This window comes from Arvicanthis niloticus, chromosome 15 (genome assembly GCF_011762505.2).
Source record: "Arvicanthis niloticus isolate mArvNil1 chromosome 15, mArvNil1.pat.X, whole genome shotgun sequence".
Taxonomy (NCBI): Eukaryota; Metazoa; Chordata; class Mammalia; order Rodentia; family Muridae; genus Arvicanthis; species Arvicanthis niloticus.
This window is the reverse complement of record NC_047672.1, coordinates 32,912,237-32,938,596: the sequence shown is the minus strand read 5'-3', so window position 1 is coordinate 32,938,596 and position 26,360 is coordinate 32,912,237. Positions and strand designations below refer to the sequence as shown.

The window sequence follows — 26,360 nt, the reverse complement described above, 5'->3', positions numbered from 1 at the left end:
TTTTAAGGGGCTGGAGAGATGGTTCACAAACTGTGGCTCTAGTTCCAGAGGATTGAGCAGACACATTTAGGCATTGGACATTTAAAAAAAAAAAAGTTATTTAAAACTCATTGTTATTCTCAAGTAGGACTCCTAGGTGCCCTGCAAGCCTGGATTGCATCCTCTGGCAGCCTCACAGAGCTTGATGAAGCCAGCACAGGGATGGTATCACATGGAGTCATTCACAGCTGGAGGGCGTGAGGGCAGGCTCACATCTGTGAGCGCTTCTCTGGCAGTGTCCAGGCTGAGCTGCTGGACAGATGGATAGATGGCTGGCTGGTCTTAGGTACTTGAATATGGCCCACGCACAGAAGCAAAAATACTATGGTCTCCTAATGCTTCAGATACTGTCTTAAAACTTTACTTAAAAGTTGGAATCCCACCCCTCAAAAAAGAAGTAACTTTAAAAAATGGGGTATCACAATTTGTGGGTGATCTGCTACCTGTGTTTGTGTTATATCTATATAAACAAATGTAACTGTTACTACATTTCATTTTTGTCCTTTTGAATAGCTTTTTCCCTCTTCCAGTTAATACTTGCCTGGGGTGGTAGAGAGGACCATCTACTTTTTCTTTCAGGCATGAAGGGGTCTCCCTGAGTAGCTCAGGCTACCCTCTTAGCTTGTTCTGTAGTCCACCTGATGATCTCTGATATGACAGGCCTAAGACTCCTCTAGACCTGCTAGCCTCAACTTTCAGTTGTTCCTGGTTTTAATCCTTCTAGTGGCTCCTGGTTCTCAGGCCCAGCCTCACCCCTCGTCTTGTCCCCATTCTCTCTCTGATCAGGGTCTCCAGAGCTTGCACACTCACCCGAGGTTCCTGTGCTAATATAGATCATCTTAGCTGGGTGTAGAATTCTAGGCTGAAGGTGATCTGGGGACACTTGAACCAGGATGCTTGGAGGCATGGCGCCATCAGTTCAGCTTCTAGGTTTGCTGTGACATCTAGTATTGTTCTCATGGCTAGTTTGTTGCATATACTCCCCAGCCCCTACTTCGTTCTTCCTAGAGTCTTTTGGGCTCTTCACTGTCTCCCTCGTACTCTGAGATGTGTCTGGATCTCTTGCTGTCCATTGTGCCCCACCTATCAAGTGGCCTTTTCCATGCCAAACTTGGGTTTCAGTAATAGAAGTTTGCTTGTGCGTCTAATTTCCCTACTTTCTAATCTTTTCTAGTCTCTGGAATTTTTCCTTGTCATAACCTTAGCAGTGTGTTTCATTTATTGCACTTTTTATTTTTAAATTAATTTCGTATTTTTCTTTTCTAGTTGGTTGTAGGATTTTGGAGTTGCCCAGGGTGTTGTTGCTGCTGCTACTGAAGTTTCTACAGGACAGGGTCTCACTCTTTGGTCCTCGTTGGTTTCAAACTCACAGTTGTTCTGTCTTAGCCTCCTGGGTGCTAGGATTAGAGACATACCCTATCACAAGTTTGGGAGTTTGGGGTCTGATTGCGTGGGTGAGTGGTTTGGGGGCTGCTGTTGTTTGTGATGTTAGGAATCTAACTTAGAGCCTCATACATGCCAGACAAGACTTCTTCCACTGAGCTAGACTCTCAGCTCTTTATGTTGTATTTCTGAAATGAAGTCCCCTATGTTATGGCTTATGTTAGCCTGGAACTCTTGAGCTCAGGTAATCCTGACTTAGATTCCCACTACAGGCGTATGGAGTTGTTTGTTTGTTTGTTTGTTTGTTTGTTTGTTGTGGGTGTGGGCATGGGTGTTGGTTTATATATGAGATATATGTGGATTTCATATGATATATATTATACAGAATCCCATGTTAAGACAGTCAGAGGATACCAGACTTTATCTGCATTTGATTTGTTTGTTGTTCTCTCCCTAAGTTGTCTGTGTTTTCCTTGTGTGGCTCTGTGCCCTTTCAGAGTGGCACGTCAGCACGCTGCTCTGCAGGGTGGACAGGCACAGAGCTAGTCGATGAATGGGCATTGGGGCTAGTTAGTATTAGAACAGGCGGTTCCACTCACCTAATTTCACTATCAGTGGGTTTTCTTGGGGCGGGGGTGTGTAAATCTCAGATCTTATGTCACAATGGTCTAGGTGTTAAGGTTTGGGGCACCTACCTACTAACCCAGTCGGCTAAATACTAGTTTTCCACTGTTACTGGCCTCCCCCAACTTCCTGAAGGATCCAGGCTCCCACACCCTGAGTCCCTTTGGGCAGGAGTTAACACTTCCACTTCAACTGACAGACTAGTTTTGCTCTGTGACTTACAAAGCACAGCCCTTCCCTGTCTGTTGTAATTGTACTTCCAACAAGAAAACAAGGCCGATGCACACATTATTTGGGCCAAGTGAACTGGAAATGGGTCATTCTTCCCCAAGGTTCCATGCTCTAAGTAGTATATAGTGGTGTTGGGAGATAGTTGGGCTGTGTTTGTTTTGTTGTTGCTTTTAGCTGATCCTAAACTGTGTTGTTTGGTTGTTTGTTTTAATTTATACCAGTCTGTATGAACTAATTTGGTTTGATTCTTTTACACGTTTGACTCTGGATGAAAAAACATAGATGGACCAGTGGCCGGACAACAGGGCAGAAGACAAGAATTTGGTTTTTGTTGTTTCTTTTCCAGCTGATAAAAGCTTGAGCTTGGGCAGCTAGAGGGCTGAAGGAGACCAGCAGCGTAGCACAGGAGCAGAGCAGATGACCTGTTGCTAGCAGCAGAGCTGGCTGACAGGGTGCCCATTCACATTGGTGGGCTGCGCTTCCTAAAGATGGAGCCAGCTAGGTCTCCATGGAAGTGTGTTTCCACAGTGTTCCCACTCTCCTCTCCTGAGCATCTGTCTAAGAATGAAAATGAAGTGAGGAGAGAGATTTACTGCCAGGCACCAGGCACATACCCAGAATCCGAGCACTTGGGAGGCAGAGGCAAAAGGAGCAGGAGCTCAAGGCCAACCTGGGCTACACAACAAGACCTTGTCTCTAACAAAAAGAAAGGAAAAAAAAAAACAAAAAAAAAAAAAACAAGTTGAGACATATCTGTGCCTGGGAAGCAGGTAAGTCATTGACCCTGGGGCTGGCAGGCAGTGATCTCCTGAAGGACCAGTTGCCTGAGCCAGCACCGGGGTCCTGAGCATGGGCACCACCAACGGTCTTGCTTTGTCTCTCCAGGCCTGGTCCAGATCCCTGTGAGCATGTACCAGACTGTGGTAACCAGCCTCGCCCAGGGCAACGGGCCAGTGCAGGTGGCCATGGCCCCAGTGACCACCAGGATATCGGACAGCGCCGTCACCATGGATGGCCAGGCTGTGGAGGTGGTGACGTTGGAACAGTGACTTGGAGCTCTGTCATGGCATCGTTTTCTAGGCTACTTCAGAATTTTTTACACGTTTGCAGAGGTGCAATCAAATGGAATTAAGTCTCTCGACTTGGAAAGAAAGTTTTGGTAACCTTTTTTTAAGAAGGAAGAAAGGCAGCAGATTTTGGAATCACATTTTTCTAAAGCACCACTTCTGGGATCTGGTGGAGTGAAGAACGACACCGATTTCACTGTCCCAAAAAGCCAAATTGTGGCCAGACTTCTTTGTGCAGAAATGTGTGTATACTTACGTGTGTGTACGTGTGAGTGTGAATATATGTATATGTGTACATATGGACATACACATTTACATATATGTATAAAGTATATATGTACATACATATATATGTATGATACCCGCATGGAATTACCTGTATGAAATCAAGGTGAACTGTGGAAACAAGAACACACCCAGTTTAGTGGGTGGAAGGGTACACGACCAGACACAGTCACCTGGTTTTTGTTCATACCAGGGTCATGCATTGAGCTACTGACAGACTCAGGCGGAGGTGACCACGTCCTTCACCAAAGCTGCCTCCCAGTGGCCACCTAGACCTCTGCTAGATTCGCCGAGGGAAGAAAGATCCAGGACACAGCGTGGTCCAGAAAGTGCTTAAGAAGTCCAGTGACCACGTGCATTGCCAGCAGACACTCTTCCAGCTGGCCCAGGTGCTGACCTTGCCACAGGCAGGTAAATGCCCTGCAGGCTCCTGGCAGGGGCAAGAAATCTTTCCTCAGCCTCCCCATCTTCTCCCTTCCCAGGAATCCTCAGTCTCATGACTATTAGAGAGTTGCTTGGTTGTAAGGTCAGTCCTGTAACGAACTGAAGGTAACAGAAGTGTTAAGGGCCTGAGTAATGTTTATGGAGCAGGCGGGTGTAAGTGCAGGGTGTGTGTGTGTGTGTGTGTGTGTGTGTGTGTGTGTGTGTGTGTGTGTTGGAGAGAATGGGAAGAGTATAGGAGAGCAAAAAAGGAAGGAGGGAGAAAACTCTTGATAAATCAGGGTGCGCCCGTGGGAACCATGTTCTCCAGCTGTCTGCAGCTGTGTTTCAGCAGAGGAGGCTGTTCGTGCAGGACCTCTGCCGAAGGCTGGCCGTCCAGATGTGTCAGAAGACTCTATGAGGACTGTTTCCCCAGGCACATCCTGGCGGCACAGGCCTGGAACAGCTTTCCTGCTCACAGTGTGGATTGCAGTGAGCAGTCGTTGTCACTGTGAGCTTCTGTGCTTTCCAGCCACAAGCCCTGAGTCTCCTGTGGCTCGTTCATCTGATGTCTTTACAAGCCAAATCTCAGCTCCTTGCGTGCAGGGACTCTTCCTCCTTCCTGCCAGCCCTCTCCTGTGCGTGATAGTGTATTTAATGTGGTGTTTTGGTTTTTTGTTTTTTAATGAGACATTAAAAGATTCTTCATGTCTTGCTCAGCCTTTGAGAAAAGTTTCCAATTCTTATATTTGCTTGTTTTATATAAAACTATACAATGTTCTTTGTATGTTATTTTCTGTACATAATAAGGGAGGAGCGTGAAATTTACATATAAATGTCCTGGTTCTACAATTTGTTACTTTTTTTTTTTTTTTTTTTTTTTTTAACTGTGAAGCTGTCCGGGGGCTTTAAGGTCTGTGTTCCTTTGTGGTGAAATAACCTCCCAATAGTTTGAGAAATTACCAAGAAGATAGAAGTAAGATCCCAGCAGCAGAGCATGGATTCTGTGTTGTTCTCCATTCTGTCTAAACTGCCTCATTCAATAAATAGTTTAATGTGGCTACAAAAAGTGCCCTCTCTCTAGCAGCCTTGGCCACTTGGGCTACAGGACTCTTAGGGTGTGGCTCATTGTCCTTTACAGAAGACATGTACCAGAGGTTTTGAGACTGGACCACACTCTGGGAGCTGTAGAAGGCTCCAGGAGGACGGAGACCCGTCCAGGCTCCTGAGTGCTGGGTGAACACCACCAGGCCTGACGAAGTCTGTCTTCTGTATCACAGTTTTCTGGAACAGTTATACTTCAGAACGCCTCAAGATGGTTTGAAGGCTCTACTCTAGAATTTGATTTCAGTGTTTATTTCACACCATATTAAAAGACTAGGTGACTCGTGACCCTTGCATCTTGAAAGGCTTTCCCTAGTGAGCATGTTTGATCTAGGAAATGTCTTCAGAACAAAAGGTCCAAGCCCCGAGTTGCTTTCTGTGTCCTCGTCTCTTGGTCTCTCACACACCACACTCACCGTTTCAATGTGTGTGTCACAGCTGGGCCCTGCCACAGCCTGACTCAGGCCCTTCCCTAAGTCTGTGCGTCTCCTCACTCACACACATTGTTCTTCTTCTCACCCTCGAGTGCCTTTTTCTGCCATTTTTGTTGGTAGATGTCTCAGTGAGTGTCCAGCTGATGGGACTACAGTAAGGAAGTGAGGGTGTGCTGTCCCTTGGTGCTTCACCTTGGCTCGGTGATTCCGGCTTCTATCCCTTTTTACATCCATAATATACACCATAATACATCTCCATCCATGTTTCACAGAGAGGATGGGCCAGAGGAGGGAGTGACTGCGGCTGCGCAGAGCACAGGTTCTCTGGAGACCCTCCTAATCTACCTTCCAGGATGCTTGCTACTAGCTCCTGCTGTTTACAAGCCAAACCCAGACAGTGCCTTCCATGGAGCTTGTGACAGCTCTCTTCAGAGGGGCTGATGGCAAACTTCTCTCTCATTTCTCCCTAAGCCACTGACCAGGGGCCAGCTCAGTCCAGTGAGTAAGAGAAGCAGTGGGATAGAGGTGGGCATGAGACAGTGGCAGAAGCTGTCTGATGGGCACCTCTTCTAAGCTATCAGAATGTCCCCTCAGAGACAAGTGGGCCTTGCTACCTTCAAAATTCCCAGCAAACGAGAGCAGTCGGGTTTTTATATGAAATCTGATTTTATTAGTAACATAAAACATTCAGTATGTGCTCTTCGGGCACAGGGAACTATCTTGTCAATTAGATCTGACCTGAGGGTCTGTTAGGTTAGATTTAGGAATACTAGCATGTCCCAGGGAAATAAAAGTTTAGCAGGGAAATAAAGTTTGGCATGGTCCTGTGAGATGGCTTGGCAGGTAGAAAGTCTGATGGCCAGAGTTTAACTCCTGAAGGTCACACAGAAGGCTAGAACTGATTCCCTGGGGCTGTCCTCTGATCACTACATGCGCGGCGTGGCACTTGTGAGTATACACACGCATATGTGCACACAGGCACAAGTAAATAGATGTTTTTAAAAACAACTTGGAAGTTGTCTGTGAGGAGGAAGGGCGGGGCTATAGCTCAGTGACAGAGTGCTCCCCACACCCCCTACCTCCAAATGCGCAAGTAAAAGAAGACAGGTGTGTGTGCTGAGGCCTGGTAGGGTGCGGAGCAGTGTAAGCACTGCTGGACTCCATCATTAGCTCACTGTGCTGCCGACAATAACTGGGCTCACAGAAGCCTGCCAGTCTAGGTCTATGCTTGGTAGTCTCACAGCTCAAGGTGTCCCCTGACGTGCCTTGACTCTCGGAGTCGCCTACGCCCCCATAACGAAGCTAAGATGGATGGAAGAACAGCTCAGGCACAGCCCAGGTAGATGGGCGCCAGACCCATCAAGAAGAAACCCAATTTGATGGTAGAACAAGGTCCCTCCCCATACACACCCCCACCCCGCCACCCTCACACTAGGAGGAACTGTATCAGGTGGGTTGTGAATCTCTGGGTTAGAGGCAGCAGGAGGAAGCGGGTGGGGTAATGCTGCCAAGTGGCCTGTAATGTAATTCTCCAGAGTGGGAAAAGGGGAGGGAGGTCTCATCTGTAGAGATAGGATGGGGGTAGGTCTGGCCTGGGCCTGAATCCCCTCCACAGGCACTCCCAGTTCTCTCTTACTATAAACACTGGCTTTCCCACAATTAGAGAATTTCTATAGCAATGATAATAACCAGTCCTTACGCGACCCACCAACTAAGGCTGTTTGAAGCACCATTCTTTGTGAGCCACAAAGAAGCCAAATTACCTAACCAAGTTCCCCCTGCCAGCAACAGACAGAACTAGGACACAAACCTGGGCAGACATGCCTAGAACCTGCACAGAAATGCTAAGTCATCTGCTTGAGGTGGGGAAGTGTGGAGCAGAGCATTCGGTTTTAGTTTTAAGTAGCTTAGCTGTTTGGGGGGTGGGGTGTAGATGCTCTACCCAAGATTTCATGCACTCGCAGATGAGATTTGAGTCTGAGGGTAGAGTTTGTTGTAGATTACCTGCCTAGCATTTGCAAGGCCCCCAAGTTCAATACCCAGCACAGCCAACGGAGGGAGGACTGTTGGCAAGCCTAAATTAGCTGTTGTCAAATTAAAGTAACCAGGTGCGATGACCACATACATAGTCCCAGCACTTGGGAGGCTGACACAGAACTGTCAGGAGTAGACAGTTTGGGCTACATAATTCCAGGCTAGGTGGCCTTGCAGAGAGCCTTCTCAAAATCTCGTTAATTAGTTCACTGGGTCTCAATTTTTTTTCTGAATTTATGTATACCTTTTAAGAAATGAATAGTGAGCGAGCGGGGGCATGGTGGCACACGCCTTTGATCCCAGCATTCGGGAGGCAGAGACGGGTAGATATTTGTTAGTTTAAGGCCAGCCTGGTCTAGTTCCAAGACAGCCGGGGCTATGTAGAGAGACCCTGTCTCAAAAAACAAAAACAAGCTACTAAGTACAGTCTGAGATACAGTGAGACCTTGTCTCAAAAACCAAAGATGCTAACAGTTAAAAGTTACTGGGCTGGAGAGATGGATAAACTGCTAAGAGCACTGGCTGCTCTTCCAGAGGCCCCAGGGTTCAAGTCCCAGCACCCACATGGCAACTCACAACTGTCTGTAATTCCAGTTCCAAGGGATCTGACATCTTTACCCAGACATAAAGTAGGCAAAAACACCACCAATGCACATGAAATAAATCATAAAAGATGATAACTAATTGAAATGTTTTTAAAGTGGGGAGGGGCCTGGTCAGTGGTGGGGCACGTCTTTCCTAGCACTCTGGAAGCAAGATGTAGAGGCCAGCCTGCTTTACAGAGCTAGTTCCAGAACAGCCAAGGCTCCAAACCCTGTTTCAAAGAAAAAAGTTACTAGATACTGAAGACTCTGCACCATGCGGCAAAGGCCTTAGGCCCTGAGTCCTAAGCTCTCCACCTTGTGAGGAGGCCCAGCTTACAGCTGTGGAAACTGAGACTTAGCAACTTGCCCAAAGTAAGTATGTTGCTCACAGATGGGACTGGAGTCCACATGTGTGACTGTCCCCAGCAGCCTTACTGTTTATGCTGGCCCTGGGAGAGGTCGCACAAAACAAACTCCATTAGGTTTCTGTATAAACATGTTTGTTAGCCTTTTAACTCTGAGGCAGGGTCTCACAACGTATAGCCTTGGCTGGCCTAGAACTTGCTTCATAGACCAGGAGTGCCTTGAGCTCAGCCTCTCCCATTGATGTTCAGCTTGTTCTGAGCCAGGCCTGCAACTGCACCATGGACCTTGTCCAAGGCTTCCCTCTGCTTCTTCAGCCTTTCGTCATGAGCTCGGGTATATTCATGCAGACTCCTGCATCAGCAGAAGCTGGACACAGCACACTATGTTTCCAATGGTTTCTTAATCACAAAAGATAGGGAGCCCCAAACACCTATCTTTCTTCCAACATTTTCCCACAAAAACAAAAAACAAACAAGCTAAATAATTTCATGTAAAAAATGTTGATTTAATTCATAATCCTGCAAGGCCCAAAGGGCCTTGCAGCAACCTAGCAGATGGGCCAAAAGCCACTTAACAAAACTCCAGACGCATCAAACAAGGAGGCCAAGCCAAGTCTGGACAGTCATTGAATTTGTGAGGTGAGCTGGGTTTATGACCTCGGTGGAAGGCAGCGTTAGCTTTGAGGACAGCCTTAGCCAGTTCCCAGGCCCTTCTTACCCAATCAGAGTAAAAGTCTAGCAGGAGAAGTTAGAATCCTGAGCAGTGCTTACTGGAGAGATGGTTCAGCGGTTAAGAGTACTGACTGCTCTTCCAGAGGTCCTGAGTTCAATTCCCAGCAACCACATGGTGGTTCACAACCATCTGTAATGGGATCTGATGCTCTCTTCTGTGTCTATACTCATATGCATAAAATAATTCTTTAAAAGAAAAAAAGAAGTGCTTACTGCTCTTGCAGAGGTTCAGTTACAGGGCTATAGTTGCCTGTCACTGAGTGGGCTCCTGTCCTGGTGTTATAGCTCACAGAACACTGTCTGCAGTGAGCCAGGGTAGTTCCTCTGCTGAGTACCCGGCCAGGCGTCAGCTTCCCCTTGTCTGATCAGTCTCAACACCTGCACAGGCCCTGCCGTCCGGCTAAGACAGAACCAAAGGATGCCAGGACTGTCTCTTGTTAAGGGTTGAACCCTGCCGGTGGCCAGGCCTCCTCATTCCATCCATATATTAAGTTGGAGGCTTCAGGTGAGCTCGGCAGCCAACTGAGAAGTTTGCCTCTGTGCTGCAGCCTGTTGAGAACGGTCTGTCCATGCCCACTGTGACCTGATCAGCGGTGACCTGGAGTTCACACCCAGTCCAAACCCAGGAAGAGACAACTGTCAAGGCTGGGATTTAACAGCACCAGAGAGCATGGAGTCCAATGACCCAACTAGAGCCTCTGGGGTCTATCATCAGTAACTCAGAGGGTTCGTTAAAACAGTGTGCTACTTAGCCCCCATGGCCACCACTAAAGGCTCATCTTGTGTGCTGTGCAGCGCTCGCTCAGCGGTGCTCTGGAGTCACTTCACCCATCACAACCAGTTTTAAAACAGTTTTATTTTTCCAGTAAGAGGCCACTTTAAATAATTTTTTCAAAAGTATAAAATAAAATTGAAAAATGTCTCAAAGCAGGTTCCATAAAAGATGTATACAATGAAGTCTAAAGACACATGAGTGTGAAGCCAAAGACCAAAGGAAGCTGCACAGTTGCCAGCTTGGGTCAACTTTGGTAGAATAATGGTTCCATTAACTCTGACCAAATGGTGTCACTGGTTCAAACAAGACAAGAAACATTTTAACAAAAACAAACAAACCAACAAAAACTCCCTTGCAAAGATACTCTAAGAAGGGCTAAACTCCCAAGATGTCCAAAAGTACCGCAAAACCTGTGCCAGGAAGCCTTGGATACATCTAAGACCCTCGAGAAAGTCAGCACTGTTCTTTCACTTGGTCTTAATGAAGTGCTTAAAGATTTCTCCCACCCCTTTCCTTCCCTCGCCAATCCAGGGAGGTTCTAGACCAGGAAGAGAGCCTTGCATGAGGTAGACACTCCTTGCACCCAACACTTCCAGGACCTGCTTTCCTGGGAGGACACTCAGTGTGATGAGACTGAAGCTCTCAGGTGGACTGACTAGATGGTGGGGCATATTTACAGTTGTGAAATTCACTCCAGATGTCCTGAAGGAGCCAAGAAGTCAGTCAAGTATTGCAAAGCAGTTTCTGCAAGAAAAAAACAGCAAATTCAGATCAAGATGCCTTTTTAGTCATAAATAGAAGGTACTTCAGGGTAACAAAACTCTCCTTCTTTCCACATAGAGACACTAGTCTGCTTCCGGAAAGGACAAGCCCCGTCCCACCTCATCCTGTGATTATAGGGGGTACCTGCAGCCCCCTCCCCCCAGTCTCCACTGACAGTTGGACTTCCTCTTCTGGTCCTCTGCCCCCCCACTGCCCACCAAGACAGGATGTCATAGGGGCAGAGGGAGCGATACAAGAGAGTTCCTTCCAGAAGCATCTGTTGATAGAGATAGGCATGAGTTCTGGCTGGGAAGAGGGAGACTTAATGGTTGCCTCCACCACCAACCACCCATGGGGCTACTATCTGCCTTTCCAGCCAGACTTTGATTTCAGGAAACTCCGGCAGAGCCACTGCAGACAGATGCCTTCATTCCAGAAAGATCTGGATCATACCAGTACCTGTAATAGAGCTTCCAGAACCCATATCCAGGAGGGACCCACTTTCAAATAGAGGAGCAGCTCACAGCATCTGCAGTGTGAGAAAAGATACATCCATCTTGAAAGCACAGCGCTTTATGTGAGAATTTCTCATCCCCACGGCACTTGCACGCATTTAGGGGGCAGACTAGCTGGATGATGCCTGGGGCACGGCTGTGGAGCCTGAAAGCTGAGACCTAAACACAGTTCTGAGGTCAACAAGTCTCACTGATGCAGCTCCCTATTGCGATCAGCAGTCGGCTACAACACCTCAACCCTTTGCAAGGCTGGGAGGAGATCCACTTTCCATCTTTTCTAGGTAAGATTTTCCTGGAGATGGCTGACTTGTCTCTAAAGACAGAATACATTTACATTTCCAGAACAGCTTTCCTCACCAAACTCAAAAGCTGAGATTTATTTTTTCTTTCCTGTGCTGGGGCTTGAACCCATGACCTCATCCGACTATGCAAATTCTACCACAGAGCCACCTCCAAAGCCAGAAGATATTCAAACCAAAGGTACACTCTGAGTGCCAGAATCTTACCAAGGCACAGGGATGGTCCACCTCCTTCAGTGCTGTCCCACGTGGGTACATGCTCTGCCAAAGTCACCAAGTCTCCTTGAGATCTTTACCAGTTCATTTGTGTCTCAAGGTCCTGCCCTTGTGCAATTGATTTTCCTCTCCACTAACGGGCGCATCTTTGCTCTCAGGTATCAGCTTGCTGGCTGTAACCTAACAGCCTGTGCCATTTCTCACCCTCAGCTGACACTCAAAACAAAAACAAGGCCTCACTCAGTAGCCCAGGCTGCCCGAATATAAAATCCTCCTGCCTCAGCCTAGTGCTAGATTACAAGTATGCCAGTGTGCCTGGTTTCTACTAACAGGGTCAGATTATCACATTATAGGATGTTGATCAACACCCTGGGCCTCTGCCATGATGCCAGTGGCTCCTTTCCTGTAGTGAAGACAACGGACATGTCTCCAGGTACCATTGCACATCCCCAAAAGGGTAAAACTCACCTCCAGTGATTGTCCCAGGCTTGCTGTGTGACCTGGTGCTCCATCATAGTGGCAAATGGCTGGGGGGGCAGGGGGGGCATAACAGGACCATTTCCCTGAAGACTCAGTCCACTCCACAGCAGCATCCTGTGGTCATGGTGCCATGTGGCCATCAGCTGCTTCTCCTGAAGCCCTTTATCCTCTCTCTCCTCTAAGGCCCAATTTAGGTACTCAGGAGCCAATGGACCAGCCCAGCCCCAACGTACTGAGCCTGTCTGTACTAGACTCCCTTGCTCATGTTCTCACAGCCCAGCACAAGGATCCCCTTGCCTGGCCCACCTCCCCAGCCCAGTTAACTGTAGCAGAAGGCCCACAGCAATGCTGTACGCAGATCAAGTCCAATGTCCGCTCACACAGCTGCAGGCCAGGCCAGGCCAGGCAGAGCCTTCCCTGGGGCCAGGCCCCAGCTTCTGCTCTGGAAGGCTACTTTAGGGATGCCTCTATCCTTAGCCCTCATGTTAGACCCACCCACCAGCCCTGGCCTAGGACACAACTTCCTTTTGGAAGGTCAAAGCCAAGAAGGCCTTCCTGTGACTTCCTGGGGCCCAAGGGAAACCCACCCATGAGGAGTGCCTTGGTCTGTGGGAACCAGAACTCAGGAAATGAGCAGGTCTTGAGGGTATCTAAGGTCATGGACTGGGAGGTGAGGTGGACACCCAAGTTTGTGAGGTCCCAGGGCCTCCTACATAAAGCTCAGGTCAGACAAATGAATGTGAGAGGAAACTCCCATGAGTTGAGTGCTGGCCTAGCACTCACAGAACCAAGGTACCACAGAAACTAGGGGTGATGACTCATTCTGCTAATTCCAGAACTGGGAAGTAGAGGAAGGAGGATCAGAAGCTCAAGGTCATCCTTGGCTTCAGTGAGCTCAACACCAAGCTCGACTACAAGAGACCATCTAAAAATAAATTGAGTGGGGGAGGGGTGCTGGGGATCTGGCTGTTAGTAAGATGACTGAATACAAGCAGCATGATCGTTTTAAAAAAAAAAAAAAAAAAAAAAAAAAGCCAGGCATAGCAATCAAAGCAGCTCCTCAGGCCTTACCAGCCAGCCAGTCTAGCCATTGAGTGCCAGGTTCCACAAGATCCTGTCTCAAGAGAAAGGCCATCATGAAGGCTCAGTGGGCAAAGGTGCTTGACACTGGGCCTAACAACCCGAGTTTGATCCCCAGAACCCACTGTTTTACCAGTGGTACCAGTTCTTTTACGAGAACTGAGTCTAGCAAGCTGTCCACGGGTGTGCCATAGTGCACCCTCCCCCAAAGAAACAAATTCACTAAAAACATAGAGAAAGGAAGAAAGCAGTGCCGGATAGAGGGAGACGCTCCACACCTGAGCTCCGCACAGATGTGTGACAAACACATATACATACTACACACAACAGTCGGCTGACACCACCTGGCCCACTCCTGGCCCGTGGGGGTGGGGGGTGGGGGTGAAATCATCCCACCTGGCAATGACTTCAGCAACAGTGTTGAGGCTCAGGAGAGGTGGGGTGCACCTGATGACAGCCTGGGGAAAGTTCTGAAGCTCAAGCACCTTAATGACAAGACTCAGGGAAGGCCAGCTTAGGACATCGAAGCCCAGGGGGAGGGGGAGGGGGAGGGGACTTAGGAGACAGAATAGAAGCCCAGAAGGGAGGTAGTGATTGCCCTGGGGGTATCCTCTGTGAGCGCCTCCCCACCTGTTTCTGCACCATCCCCAATAGCCATAGCTTTTGGGATAGGACAGGACTACCTGCAAAGCCAAAAAGGGCCAGCAGGAAGGCCACCGCCCAGCCCCCCACTGGTAGAACTCAGGCTCCAGTTTCTTGCTCTCTTGGTCTAAGACAGGTTTGCAGCCCATCTGTGCTCACCTGTGCCCTACCCAGCACCAGCAGACATTCCACATCCAGGAGTACTTCTGTTTGTTTTGTTGAGACAGGTTTCTCCTGGCTGTCCAGGAACTAGCTCTGTAGACTGTGCTGGTCTTACACTGAGATCTGCTTGCTTCTGCCTCCTGATGCTGCGATTAAAGGCCACCATGCTCAGCTACAGGAGCCACTGGGCAGTGGTGGCGCACGCCTTTAATCCCAGCACTTGGGAGGCAGAGGCAGGCGGATTTCTGAGTTTGAGGCCAGCCTGGTCTACAGAGGTGAGTTCCAGGACAGCCAGGGCTACACAGAGAAACCCTGTCTTGAAAAAAACAAACAAACAAAAACCCAAAAGGCCAAAGCCTCTTGATTTCTTCTTCAGGTCTAAGCCATCAAAGTTCCAGAATGCTTCCATCCCTGCCTGCCCTCAGTTCCCAAACCAGCCTTTCTAGAACCCCAAGAGCTGTTCGGCAGAGCCAGGAGAGACAGGGTTCTAAGGCACAGGCAGAACACCCCACCCTGACTGCTGCCTCTAGCTCTGGCTATCAATTACATCCTAACTGCAGCTGTTTACCTGCCCTCCCCACCCCCAACCTTCCCTTACAAGTTACAAGTACTGGTGCTAAGATTGGCTGCCATTAGCCACCCTTCAATCAAGTCAGAGGCAATTTATTACTCTCCTAAACCATGTGACCCACACTAAGCAGAGCCCACCCTTCCTGAGGATTGTGTCTGGGGACTATCCCCCACCCCACCACTGGGATGAACCCTAGTCCCCCCACTGACCCCTTTTTTGACTTTGCTCTATTTAGTTTGGGGAACACCCCCCCCCCGGGTTTTTCAAGACAGGGTTTCTGTGTAGCTCTGGCTATCCTAGAACTTCCTCTGTAGAGACCAGGCTGGCCTCAAATTTAGGGATCCACCTGTCTCTGCCTCCTGAGTACTAAAATCAAAGGCATGTGCCATCACAACCCAGCCTGCTTTCTTTTTGGAGGCAGAGTCTTGCTCTATAGCCTAGGATGGCTTAGAATGAACTGTCGTATTGTGTAGGCCTTGAACCTAGGGCATCCTGGGACCACAGTTCCATTTGGTCCTTTGATTTTTCACTTGACCACAAAAATGCTCTCACAAACCATGTATCTTGCCATATCTTCCCACTGCTTGCTGGGGCTCCTATGGCTTTCAGGTTCAAGAACAAATATGACCTATAAAATAGTCAACTGGTTGGGCGTGGTGATACATATCTTTAACCCCAGTACTTGGGAAGCAAAGGCAGGTGGATCTCTGTGAGTTTGAGGCCAGCCTGGTCTACAGAATATGTTCTAGGTCCGATAGGGCTGCATAGTGCAACCTTGTCTCTAAAACAAACAAACAAACAAACAAACACCAACCCCCCACTTGCCTGATGTTGCATACCTGCAATGCCAGCACTCGGGAGGTAGAGACAGGGGAATCTGGAATTTGAGCCAGTCTGGGCTTTATAAGGCTAGACCCTGTCACAAAAATAAATACATAAATTTAGTGAACCTCTGTCTAGTAAACACTGAACAAATAAATGGAACAAAGAAGAAGGGAGAAATGGGGTACTAACATAACAGTAGAATACTGGTGAAATTCTTCTAAAGCTGGTGACAGTGGCTGTGGTCAGCACAGTACGGCGCTAAGGCTGTCCCTGTCCCTGACGTGTGCGTGTTTACCAAGCAGCCCAGCCTCTTCCCACCTATATACTGTGCAGAAGGACAGTGTCCTCCTCCTCTGGGTGCTCCCTGCCCCTTCTCTTCAGCCTATCTCTTCCTGCGAAGTTTTAGCTGACCACATCAGTCCAGAGGCCTTGAAGAGGACCAGCCCCACCTATGCCCTTCCCCCATCAGCCCTGGGGGCTGGAATGACTATGACTGAGAGTGGAGGACAAATGGGGGGGAGGGTCAGTTACAAATAATGAGTTGGGGTTTTGGGGCATCCTCAGAGAAAGGGGAAAGACCTTAGGTAAGGTCACACCTACAGTCACAAATGTACATGTAGCTTCCAGGGCAGCTGCCTTGGCCATCTATCTATAGGGACAGGAAACCCTGGGGCCAGACCCCCCAAACATGCCCACCCACCAAGCTCCTCCCTCTGGAAGTCACTCACCCCAGCTCCAAAGTTGAGTTGTAGGAACCTGCAGTCTAGACGGTCAGCACAATCTGACTGCGCCCCTCTGTGAACACAGGCTCCAGTGTGAGCAGCCTATCCACAAAGCAGAGAGAACTGGAGGGGCTAGCACAGAGGCCGCAGCTCCAGATGCCAGATGACCTCAGTACACTCCCTCCACATGGGAGCCAAGACTCCTCTACCCTTCTCAGCCTAGGCAAGATTCCTAGACGTCTGTGAGTAGAAAGAATGCTATCTCCACCCTCACCCCTAGCCAGAAGTTCAAATAGGATCCACACTGTGTGCATGCACCAGAAGGCATTTCCTGTGGCCTCAGAACCTAACAGAAAAACAGCCTTTGGGAGATGAAGGCAGGAAGAAGAAAAGACAAATATGTCCCTCCCTCACCAAGCTTAGGATTCCCCACCATCCCCGAGAGGGCCATCCTGGAGCAAGGCTGGATTCCAAGCCCTCTTCACTGTTCCTGAGGGCTAAGAGGTTCGGCTCAGCAGCTGACTTTAAGACTTGTGACCTCAGGGGGGCGCAGGGAAACATTAAGGGTCACTTCCAGCTGCGCCCACCCTCTGCCACTGCCTGGTCGTCTGGGGACTAGAGTCCCCTCTCCTTCCTGGTGATCAGCAGGTTCCGGCATGGTGCAGACCCTCCTTCAGCAGCTCAGCACTTACACCATAGTTGGCAAGTCTAGAACCACCGGGTCCCGTTACCTTACCGGTGTGAGTTCTACCATTGCCAAAAATGGTGAGAGGCCTCCAGCAGCCAGACCAGTGAGCCTCTGCTGAAGAAGCAGTTAGTTTGGTTTGAGGAGACCGCTCTTCTCAGTTAAGACAAAAAGTCCAGATGAAGGTCCTTCAGCCTGTATGGCCCTGCTCCAGTGTAGAAACCCCCTTGAGACCCCTCCCCCCAGCAATCTCATTCCCCTCTGAGACCCACAGTCCCTGTGTAGGGGCATTGGGCAGTGACAGAGCCATTCACTGCTCTCAAAGAGACTGTACCCCAGGCACCTGACAGCGGGAGCTTGGGAAAGGGTGCACTTTAGGTCAGGGAGTCCCCTGCTTGGTAACCAAGGAAGACAGTTGCAGGGAGCCAATTTTGCCATCTACCAAGTGCCCCAGGTGGCATCCTGCTTAATCCCTTCCTGACATTCCCCAGAGCCTAAAGTTCCCCAGCTGTCCCACCCCACCAGGGGGGAGGTAAAAAGTCAATGCATATATCCCACTTCCTTGTCAAGCCACTGGCAAACCACTGCCAAGCCCGTGGTCTCCTCCCTGAGGCTGGGAAGGAAGAACACCTAGGCTAAGACTTTCTCTGGAGAGTATAGACAGCCATCACTGCAGTCCAGCAGGGTCAGCCAAGCCAAACACAGCCGCATAGCTGTGCATTCTCCCAAGTGCAGAGATCTCCTTACCCATCCCTTCCAAAAAAAAAAAACCCTCGCACACTCCGGAAGCCTCCGAGGAACCCCAAAGACAGTACACTTCTTTGCCCCCAAAACACCCATGGATTAATTTCCAAAAATCTAGGGGAGCTGCTGGCTCGTAGAGCCAGTGATGGAAATGCCACCATCCCCTCTGTCCTCCCTGCTCTGCAAAGTGGACGAAGGATTCAGAGATGATGCGTTGGAGGGGCAGAGCTGCAGACAAACCCAGGATACTGAGGCTAAACACTGCCAGTGGCCTAGGCTTGGGTGCCGAGACAACTCCACTGCCCAGAAAAACATTTGCTTCATAGCTGGGTCAGAGTTGTGGGCCACACCTGTGATCCCATACCGAATTCAAGGGCTGGGGTGATCTGCTTGGAAAGGAAGGTCCTTGAAACCTTGACTTAGAGTGAGTTCCCTTTGGGGTCACAAGCAGGACCTTGGTTTCTTGGCCATGTACCTCCCAAAGGCAGGCCATTTTTTAATCACATTATAAAGTGTTAAGGAAAGCGGGTCACTCCCTCCACTCCAGCATGAGTGAGGAGGGGCCTATCCTGTCACTACCCTGAACTGCTCAATCCTGCCCCCCCTCCCCAGCCAGGCTGGGAGTGAGCAGCCCCGCCTGCCTTCTTCGATCAATGGAGCCAGATCGCATTTCCAAGAGCCTGAGGACTGCTGAGCTGGGGCAGGGACCCGGATAATGGCCTGGATTGAATAAGCAAATGCAGGGGTGGGGGAAGGGCCAAAGTCTGGAATAGTCCACTGCACAGGCACTCTGGGGAGCCTCCGACCCAGGCAGCCCCAACAACAGGCAACAAGGCAAGGAGCCTAACAAGGAGGCAGCCACCCAGGCACCGAGGAGCCACTGTGCATGAAAACTACAAGGCAAAAAAGTCCCCAGGTGGATTAAACCTCACCAACTGCCCTAGTGTCCACTGAGGGTAAGGGTAAATCCTTCCGCAGGATCAGACAGCCAGGAAGAAACCGGTCCTGCTTGACAGGGTGAGCCCTCCCTTCTTACCATGCCCTCACCAGCACGGTCCTCTGGAAGCTGATTTCCTGGGGAGTACAACCAGCCTTGTGGCCTCGCTCACCAGCAGTCACTACTATAAGTGAACTTTCACCCAGGCCTAGAACAGGCTAGATGAGGAGAACCAGAAAACTATGGCCAGTGGTCATCCTCTGGGAATGCAGGCTACAGAGGGGTGGAACCCTGAACCTGGAAAGAATATAGACCTGGCCACACCAACACCTGCTAGTGAAGTCTCAGCAAAGCTTCCACCAGGGCCAGTGTGAGAGGCCAGACCACTCGGGGTCTGAGGACTGCTTTGGTTAGAGGGATCCAGCTATGAGTGGTGGGCAGAAGAAGCAAAGTTATAGAGTTACAGCCTTAGGTAGGGATTAAAACAGCCATAGCCAGAAGCCCCAGAGGCGGGACCAGGGCCTACAGAGGAAGACTGAAACAGAGACCTCTCACCAGGGCAGAGTTGTGAGGTCTCTTCCTATCCTTCCTTCCCCCAGCTGCTCAGATGGCCGTCAGCCCAGGAATGCTAGCACCATACTCCAGAGATTTATGGGAGCCCCCGTTTGGCAGTGGTAGGTATAAATGTCCTCACTACCAGACACAATCCTCAGGTACCCAAGCAGGTGGCCCGGATGATCAGCCACTTCTCGATCAGCAGCCAACTGGATTGGTTGATCTCCAACTTCCAGACTCAACGCCACACATTCCCCTGACCTAGCCCCAGCCGGCTCTACCTTGGCCACCTAAAATGGCTCGGTAATTGGACTGAGTAACTATTGAATGAGGTTCTCCTTCCCCAGGGAGAAACAGTCTCAGTAGGGGCTGGCCCAGTGACTTCAGATACGATGGCTACCAGATGGTCAGTGGACCAGGTCAGCCAGCTCAGCTTTCACCGCCTGCTAACCACCAGGGCTTCACCCATCCTTCTAACCTTATGGACCAGGTCCAGATCTTCTTCATCTTGAAGACCAGGGGTATAAAAGGGTCAGAGCCAAGATTCACCCAGCCCCGGGGGATGAAAGCAATCTCCACAGAGCAAGACCACTGGTGGTCAACATCTTGTGGTGACTGAAGAGAGGTACTGACCCTACTTCACCACTCATGGACCTCCAGCCTGGCCTCTTTCTCCATCTGTAAGATGACTCTTGACAAACCGCACAGGCCATCCAGCTGTTAGAGACCAGAATTTATACATATAACCTTACCTAACATCTGTATCAGCAGCTTAAGGCCAGTAAGTCACGGGGACTCCAAGGATGCAGGAAACCAACACTGGTGTGTGGATGAAAAAGGTCACAACTGACCCTTCCAGAACATTCCCAGCACTCTAATGCCAAAACAAACTAGTATCCCTCTTATCACTGACCAGAGGTAAGGCACTCAACAGTAGGCTCTAGGGACAGCCTAGGGACAGCTGGCCTCATAAAACACTCATGCTGAGCACAGGATATCCCACTGCTTAGAATTGCTTCCTTGGAATCCTGTAGCTGAAGGCTAGACCCCATTCTTCTAGAAGAGGTCTCACCTCAAGGAGGAGGAGCCAAGCGGGCATTTCTTACTCATGGCTTCAGCGAAGCAGGCCCTACAGATGGTCACCCCCACCCCCACCCCAAGCAACTCCATCTGTTGGCCCAGCTCAGATTGCCCAGCTCTGACTCCACTCTGGCCTCAGGCAATGTAAGGTGATCTGGCTGGTTCACCAGGGTAGGGCTATACCCTCACCCAACAGTAAGCCAGATGGGCCAGGGAACCAGTGAGACACATGGACCCTGGGATGCGGGGGGGGGGGGGGGGGGGGGGTCGGTGTGGGGGTGAACATGGCCGCAGCAGCCCGCTTTTCCCATATTGGCACTGCACACGATTGCTCAGAGCGGAGAGACACAAGCAAAAATGTGCTAGTGCCAAAATCGGCCAAGCAGATGGTACTGGAACAGGCCCTCTGGGGAAACAGTAGAGGAGGTCTTTGTACCCCAGCACCCCTGGAAACAGCGAGGTCCGGGCAGAAGGGTGAGGAGCTCCAAGGCACGCGCGGATCTGTCTCTGCTCTGTTTATGGCCCTTCGGTAATTCACTGACCGAGACTGTTCACAGTGAATTCTACCAGTGCCATACACAGGACAGGAGTCACACTCTCCGGCCTGCAGACCCTGCAGGGAGGTCAGCTGCCCTCTCCTGGAGGCCTCCGAGCCTCCATACCCAGAAGGACTCCTGGAGGTCCTACAGCCTCCCCCCCCCCCCACTGCTGTCATCCACAGCTCAGCCACCCTCCTCCCCAGCCCTACGCCAGATCCTTGTTGCGTACTAGCCCAAAGTGACCTTCAAGAAGACAAGGACAAGAGAGGAGAAAGACTGATGTCTTGGGTTTGCAGAGGGCAGCAGAGTTTTCCATCTTATCCCAAAGGCTCACATCCCAATACCATCGCCCAAACAAGCTACCTTTTTTTCAAGGTCAGCAAGCAGCTGCCAGATCCTCATGACCTACTGTGCTGGACCTCACCTACTTCCAAATAGGCAGTGACAACATCCAATGTGCTTCCCGTGGCCTCTTAGCACAGAAGCCAGCAATTCCAGCTTGCCCTGTGACACAAGCAGAGGCCCAGAAGGCAGGACTGCAAAGTGTCCCTGATGGGCACCTTTGCTGCTTGACCTGGTCCAGGATCAGGGCAGGAGGCTCCTTCAGACAAGGAGACAGCTTGGAAGGAGCTGAGTGAACTGTTTCTGGCAAGAGCCTGTGGAAACGGCTTCTGGAAGGCTCCGAGAGTACTTTGGAGGAAGGTAGAGGCTACAAAGCCAAGGGAGGGCTGGGGCGGTTGCGTCAGTGGTTGCCACAGTGGCTGCCACGGGAGAAGGCAGGATGGAGGCCCTTGCCTCTAGTGCCAGGTGCCCTGGGGATGAAGGAGAGGGAGGGTAAGTCTCTCTGGAGCTGGTGCCCAGGGCACAAGAGCTGGAGAGAATGTGGAAGAGCCAACACAGGCACAGCCTACCCTTAGACCAGCCTAGAACCCTCAGAGAGAGGCAGAGAGGAAGGGGTCAGATAGAGTTCTCCAGCTCAGAAACCTTATAAGCTTTTACTCCAGGCTAGCCCCTCCATAAACCCTCAGTCCTGGGCTTGATAACATACTTTCGGGGCTTTGACAGAAAACTCACTATGAGTAGACTCTGGACCTCCAGCCTGTCTCCTAAAGGCCATTTCATCCTGATCAAATGGTAATCTGGAGAAGTCACTCCCTGGCCTGTGGCCTGTTTCTCCCACTGTAATCCTCCGATTTTAGGGGTTTGAGGATGAGGCTATGGGTCAAGCGGAAGTAACAGCTATAGTTACTAGTGTGGTCTATGTGGTTTGGAGAGTCTCTGTCAGAATCAGAATCACCAAGGAGCCCCCTGAAATGTACACTGGTGGACCACTCAAAAATCTACAGTTTACTATGAACCTGAAGGCTGTGAAGCTGGGAAAGAGAAGCTATTTCGAGTTGTGTTTAAAACTCCTTTCCTAAAAACTCAGGATATTTAGGAAACGATATCCTAAATTCTTTTTTCTCTTTTCTATGGAACAGAGGAGTGACAGTAGGGGGAAGAGCCTTGGGAAAGATTGAGACACTCAGGTACCAGTATCCTCTTAAGAACTTGGTCTGGACCGCAGAGGAAGAGAATAGCTCTGTCAGACCAAGTGCCCGGCATGCCCACCCTTCTGACTACATCTTCCTCTTCTGTAACTGAAGGGGGGTGGGGGGTGGAGAGCAGGGAACAGCTACAGAGCCAAATGCCCCATTCAGCATCCAGTGCTAATCAGCTGAACAAGGCTCCTCCCAGCGATGCCTTGCCCCTCCTAATTCAAATGCGGCAGGAGGTAATGCTGCAGTCCTCAGGCGGGGCCACACCCATGTCCACAGCCAGAGTCCACCCAACAAAAAAGCGAGCAGTAATCCCTAGACCTTAGTTGAAGCAGAACTGGGCCTGGGTCCGAGGAACTAGGACCTCCTGAAATGGGGATTGTGGAGTTCTGCGAAAGCATCCCTGGTACTCCACAAAGGGGACCCATGACGGTGCTTTGGCAGGAGCCCGGGAAGTCTTTTTCCTGTAGGTCAGAACCCTAACCTTGAGATTAAAAACTAAGAAATTCCTCTTCTGACCGTGAGAAGGGGTTGTCTCCCAGCCCAGTAGATGAACAAAGAACATCATAGCTGGTGTATACGGGGGACTGGCAGGGGGACAGGATGCCCTCCTGGGTGCGTATCATCCTCTGCAAGGTCTCCCTCCCCTAGTTTTACTCGCCTTAGGCTGGTCTCCTGAACTCTTTTTGGACACACGTCTTCGAAGAATCATCCCTAACCTTTGCGGGGCTGGGGGGGTGGGAGGGGGTGTTTCTTTCCCTGGGCACTTTCCAGACCTGTATGTGTCTCCTTCCCTCCCCATTCTCCATACCAGAGCTCCCTAGAGGTGAGTGGTTCGTTTGGGTGGAGTCTTCAGGGATCTTTTGCAGTCGTTCAGCCCTGTCACTTAGCTGTTCCTATCAACCTCTATACAACGAATCTAGAGTCTCTGTGGCGAATCTTCCCACCAGCGATCGGCCCAGCACCCATCATTTGTATCTTCATCGAATGCCGCAAAGGCTGGGACGGTCAGCTTCTCCACTCGCTCAGGGCGTGGCCCAACCTCCTGGTTGGCTAATGAGATCTTAGGAGCCCCTCAAGCTGCTTTTGATGCAGTCCAAGCCCACCCAGGCATGCACTAAACTCGAGTGCACCGCACAAATACGTTCCCGGGGCCACTGGACCCCGTTAATACTCCTATTGGAAAATAAGAATAAACGAAATCCTCACAAGGGAGGCTATTAAAACTGTTTCTTCTTTGTATAATAATGTCCGTCCCAATGATCCCCAGCACTGCTCGAAAGGATGGCTAGAAGTCCTAAAGAAAAGAAGTGGAGGCTGAAAGGTGGGCTCAGTTTTTCTTAGAAGGCTTGATTGACCTGGGAACAGAAATCTGGAAACGTGATGCCCAAGGTTTGTGATAGACAGAGGGTGATACAGGCTAGGCTGAGCTGGGTACCCGGTGTCTAAGGACAGATGTGTAGCGTAGGTACCTGGCTCAGTGTGAAAACTGGACTCTTAGTCCTCAGGAGGTTAGCAAAGCCAACAGGAAACCTAGAAGGCAGGGTCCTAGCTATCTCTGACAGAGATGGGGCCCAACAGGGCACCCCCCCCCATCTCTGTCCCTAATCTCCTAATCAGAATTGCCTCCCTTGCACTGGCAGATCTTTCTACTTAGTGTAGGGATGCCAAGGATGAAGGAAGGGAAAGAAAGGAGCCTGTAGGGCTCCCCAGAATTGATCGATCCCTGATGCCTGGGCTGCATCGTCATTGCCCATAACTATCGGATACACCGTCTAGTAAAACATCCAAGACGTGTTCCGGGAGCAGGATTCTGGGAACCTGGGAGCAGTCCTTGCTAACCGAATTGGTTTGGACTCAGAACTGGCATCCGCTTGCTCCAGGCCGGAGGATAGCGAAGGAAGGCAAGCTGAGGTCTGGGACCAGCTTTTCCCAGGGGACTGGGCGGGGCAGGCTCCAGGCCACGGAAGCGATAACCAACCTGTAGCAAAACCCTGAGAAGGGGCTGGAGAAACCAGCTAGACGCAGGAACGCTCCCCAAGCCCTCGTCGCGGCCAGCCTCCCAGCCTTGCACTTCCTTCCAGGCCCAACAGGGCGGCGAAACTCCGGGGACCCCAACCGAATTCCTCCGGGAGGCGACGTTAGGGCGGGCAGCCCCAGGCACCAAGCCAAACCCAATCTGGGCTCAAAATGACCCCCGTTTTGCCCCCGCCCCGGGAACCGCACTGGATGCGGAGCACATGGTACTGAGGGCCCCGGGCCCGGGCACCTCGTCGGCATCCCCGCCAAAAAGGCTAAGGAAGTCAGGAATTTACAGTGCCGCGTCATCCCCGAAGGCCACAGCCATGACGTGGCCTCTACTTGCCCCTCTGGTCGCCCACAAAACTGGGTGCTAGCACTGCTGGCCTTCGGCCGCCCGTTCCACCTTCTCTCGGGCCCCGCACTGGCTCCGCCCGGCCCCGCCCCGCACACTCACCTGCGCCGGCTCCCGGCTGAGTGCACCGCCGCCTCCCTGCTCCGCTCCCAGTCCACACCCGAGGAACTAGGCAAAAAAAGGGCCCTCGTTTGGAGCGAGCCCAATGGACGGAACTTAAGGCGCGCCCAGGTTGAGCCCAGGGCGGCGCCCCAAATCTCCAGGACCCTGGAGGGAGGAGGCGGCGCCGGAGCGCGGAGCCCAGCGGGGGAACAAAGAGGAGCCGGGATGGGGCCGCGCGCTTCCTGGGTGTCGGGTGACAGGTCTGCAGGAGAAGGCCCCGGCCGAGCCACCTGAGGAGGAGCCTCTTCCACGCAGCAGGCGGGGTAGGGCCGGATGGTCACCGGGCCCCAGAGGCAGACGAACGGTGTGCACCAGGTGTGACGACGGTGTTCGAGGAAGGAGGCTGGCGGGCTCCGGCGCCGAGACCCGGGGGCTCGACGGAGTGCTGAGATAATGACTCCGGGAGGGTTTTACCGCCCCCAGCGCCCCGCCCGCCCCCCGCGCCGCGCCATTGGCTCAGGTGCTGTGAGGCGGGGGAGGGACGGGAGGCGGACCGAAGATGATTCACCTTGAATGTTGCTCCGGTTGGTGCGCGTCGTAGGGCACGCCCGACCCGGACTGCGGATACGTCGCGAGCCCCGCCTGTTCGCCCAACCCAACTGGGTTTGGCCCCCAAGGGGTCCCGCTGCCCACTTTCGGTTCGAGCCTCCTATCTTTAGCTGGGGTGCCGCCGGCCGAAGTGCGCCCCGATGCCCTGCCATCCCACCTCCTTTGGAACCCCTTGTTAGCCAAGGTGTGTGTAGCACAGCAAACTTGGAAACCCGACTCTGGGCTGGGGGAGGGGAAGTGCGTTTGGAGGCCAGGAGTTCTGTGGGACCACACTGGACGGTTCTCTGCAGTCTCCCCGGAGAACTGGCCACAGTCTGTTCTGCCTCGGTGGGAGCACCCCGGCCCGAGGGTGCAGAGTTGGAGTGGGCACCAGAGGCTCGCCACTCGTCCTAACCCACCTTTGCCTAGACCTGAAGCCTCACAGGTGTCCGCCCGCCGCCGCCTCAGGGAACAAAGACCGCCTGTCCCGGAAGGGGGAGGGGAAGGGAAGCCGCCCCCAGACCCCTTCCCATCTCCCTTCCTTCCCCTCCACTGCCGCAGTGGCTCCCCCGGGAGGAGGCGGGGCCAGCTGGGGCGAGGACCAGGATTAGATCCCTCGGAACCTCCTTAGCTAGGACGCCACCCCCGAGCCTTTGAGGAGGGGCAGAGTTAAGGTACACCCTAGCTGAAGTGGCCTCTTCCTTCTTCCCCAGCATCCTGAGACCGGAGAGTGCCCTCTGAGACCGGAGAGTGCCCTCATCCCCCTCCCCTGCTTTGGGCGCCCTCCCATTCCCTGCCGCGCCCGGCTGCCCCAGACGGCAACCACAGTTCAAAACCAGATTAAAATAAAACGTTAATCCGCCTTCC

General features: G+C 51.4%; 1 protein-coding gene and 2 long non-coding RNA genes across 5 annotated transcripts in view; 1 reads left to right on the top strand and 2 right to left on the bottom strand.

The window, feature by feature from the left end:
- Window positions 1–4,901, top strand: part of Nrf1 (nuclear respiratory factor 1) — a 96,488-nt gene extending 91,587 nt beyond the window's left edge. For both annotated transcript variants that reach the window (XM_034519065.2, XM_076913586.1), the window contains one exon: window positions 3,163–4,901. In XM_034519065.2, coding sequence (XP_034374956.1) covers window positions 3,163–3,326 — 164 coding nt within the window. In that variant the 3' untranslated portion in view covers window positions 3,327–4,901. The remainder of the gene's footprint in view (window positions 1–3,162) is intronic.
- A 5,239-nt stretch (window positions 4,902–10,140) lies between these two features.
- On the bottom strand, window positions 10,141–20,581 carry LOC143434551 (uncharacterized). 2 transcript variants are annotated; one of them, XR_013104140.1, is made up of 3 exons: window positions 16,358–20,581; window positions 15,644–15,720; window positions 10,141–14,379 (listed from the first exon to the last, which is right to left on the bottom strand). It is a non-coding gene; the product is annotated as an uncharacterized LOC143434551 (long non-coding RNA). The 2 variants fall into 2 exon arrangements; XR_013104139.1 differs by having other exon boundaries at window positions 10,141–15,720.
- A 581-nt stretch (window positions 20,582–21,162) lies between these two features.
- On the bottom strand, window positions 21,163–26,133 carry LOC143434550 (uncharacterized). Its single transcript, XR_013104138.1, has 2 exons — window positions 24,906–26,133; window positions 21,163–21,703 (listed from the first exon to the last, which is right to left on the bottom strand). It is a non-coding gene; the product is annotated as an uncharacterized LOC143434550 (long non-coding RNA).
- Between the last annotated feature and the right edge of the window lie 227 nt (window positions 26,134–26,360).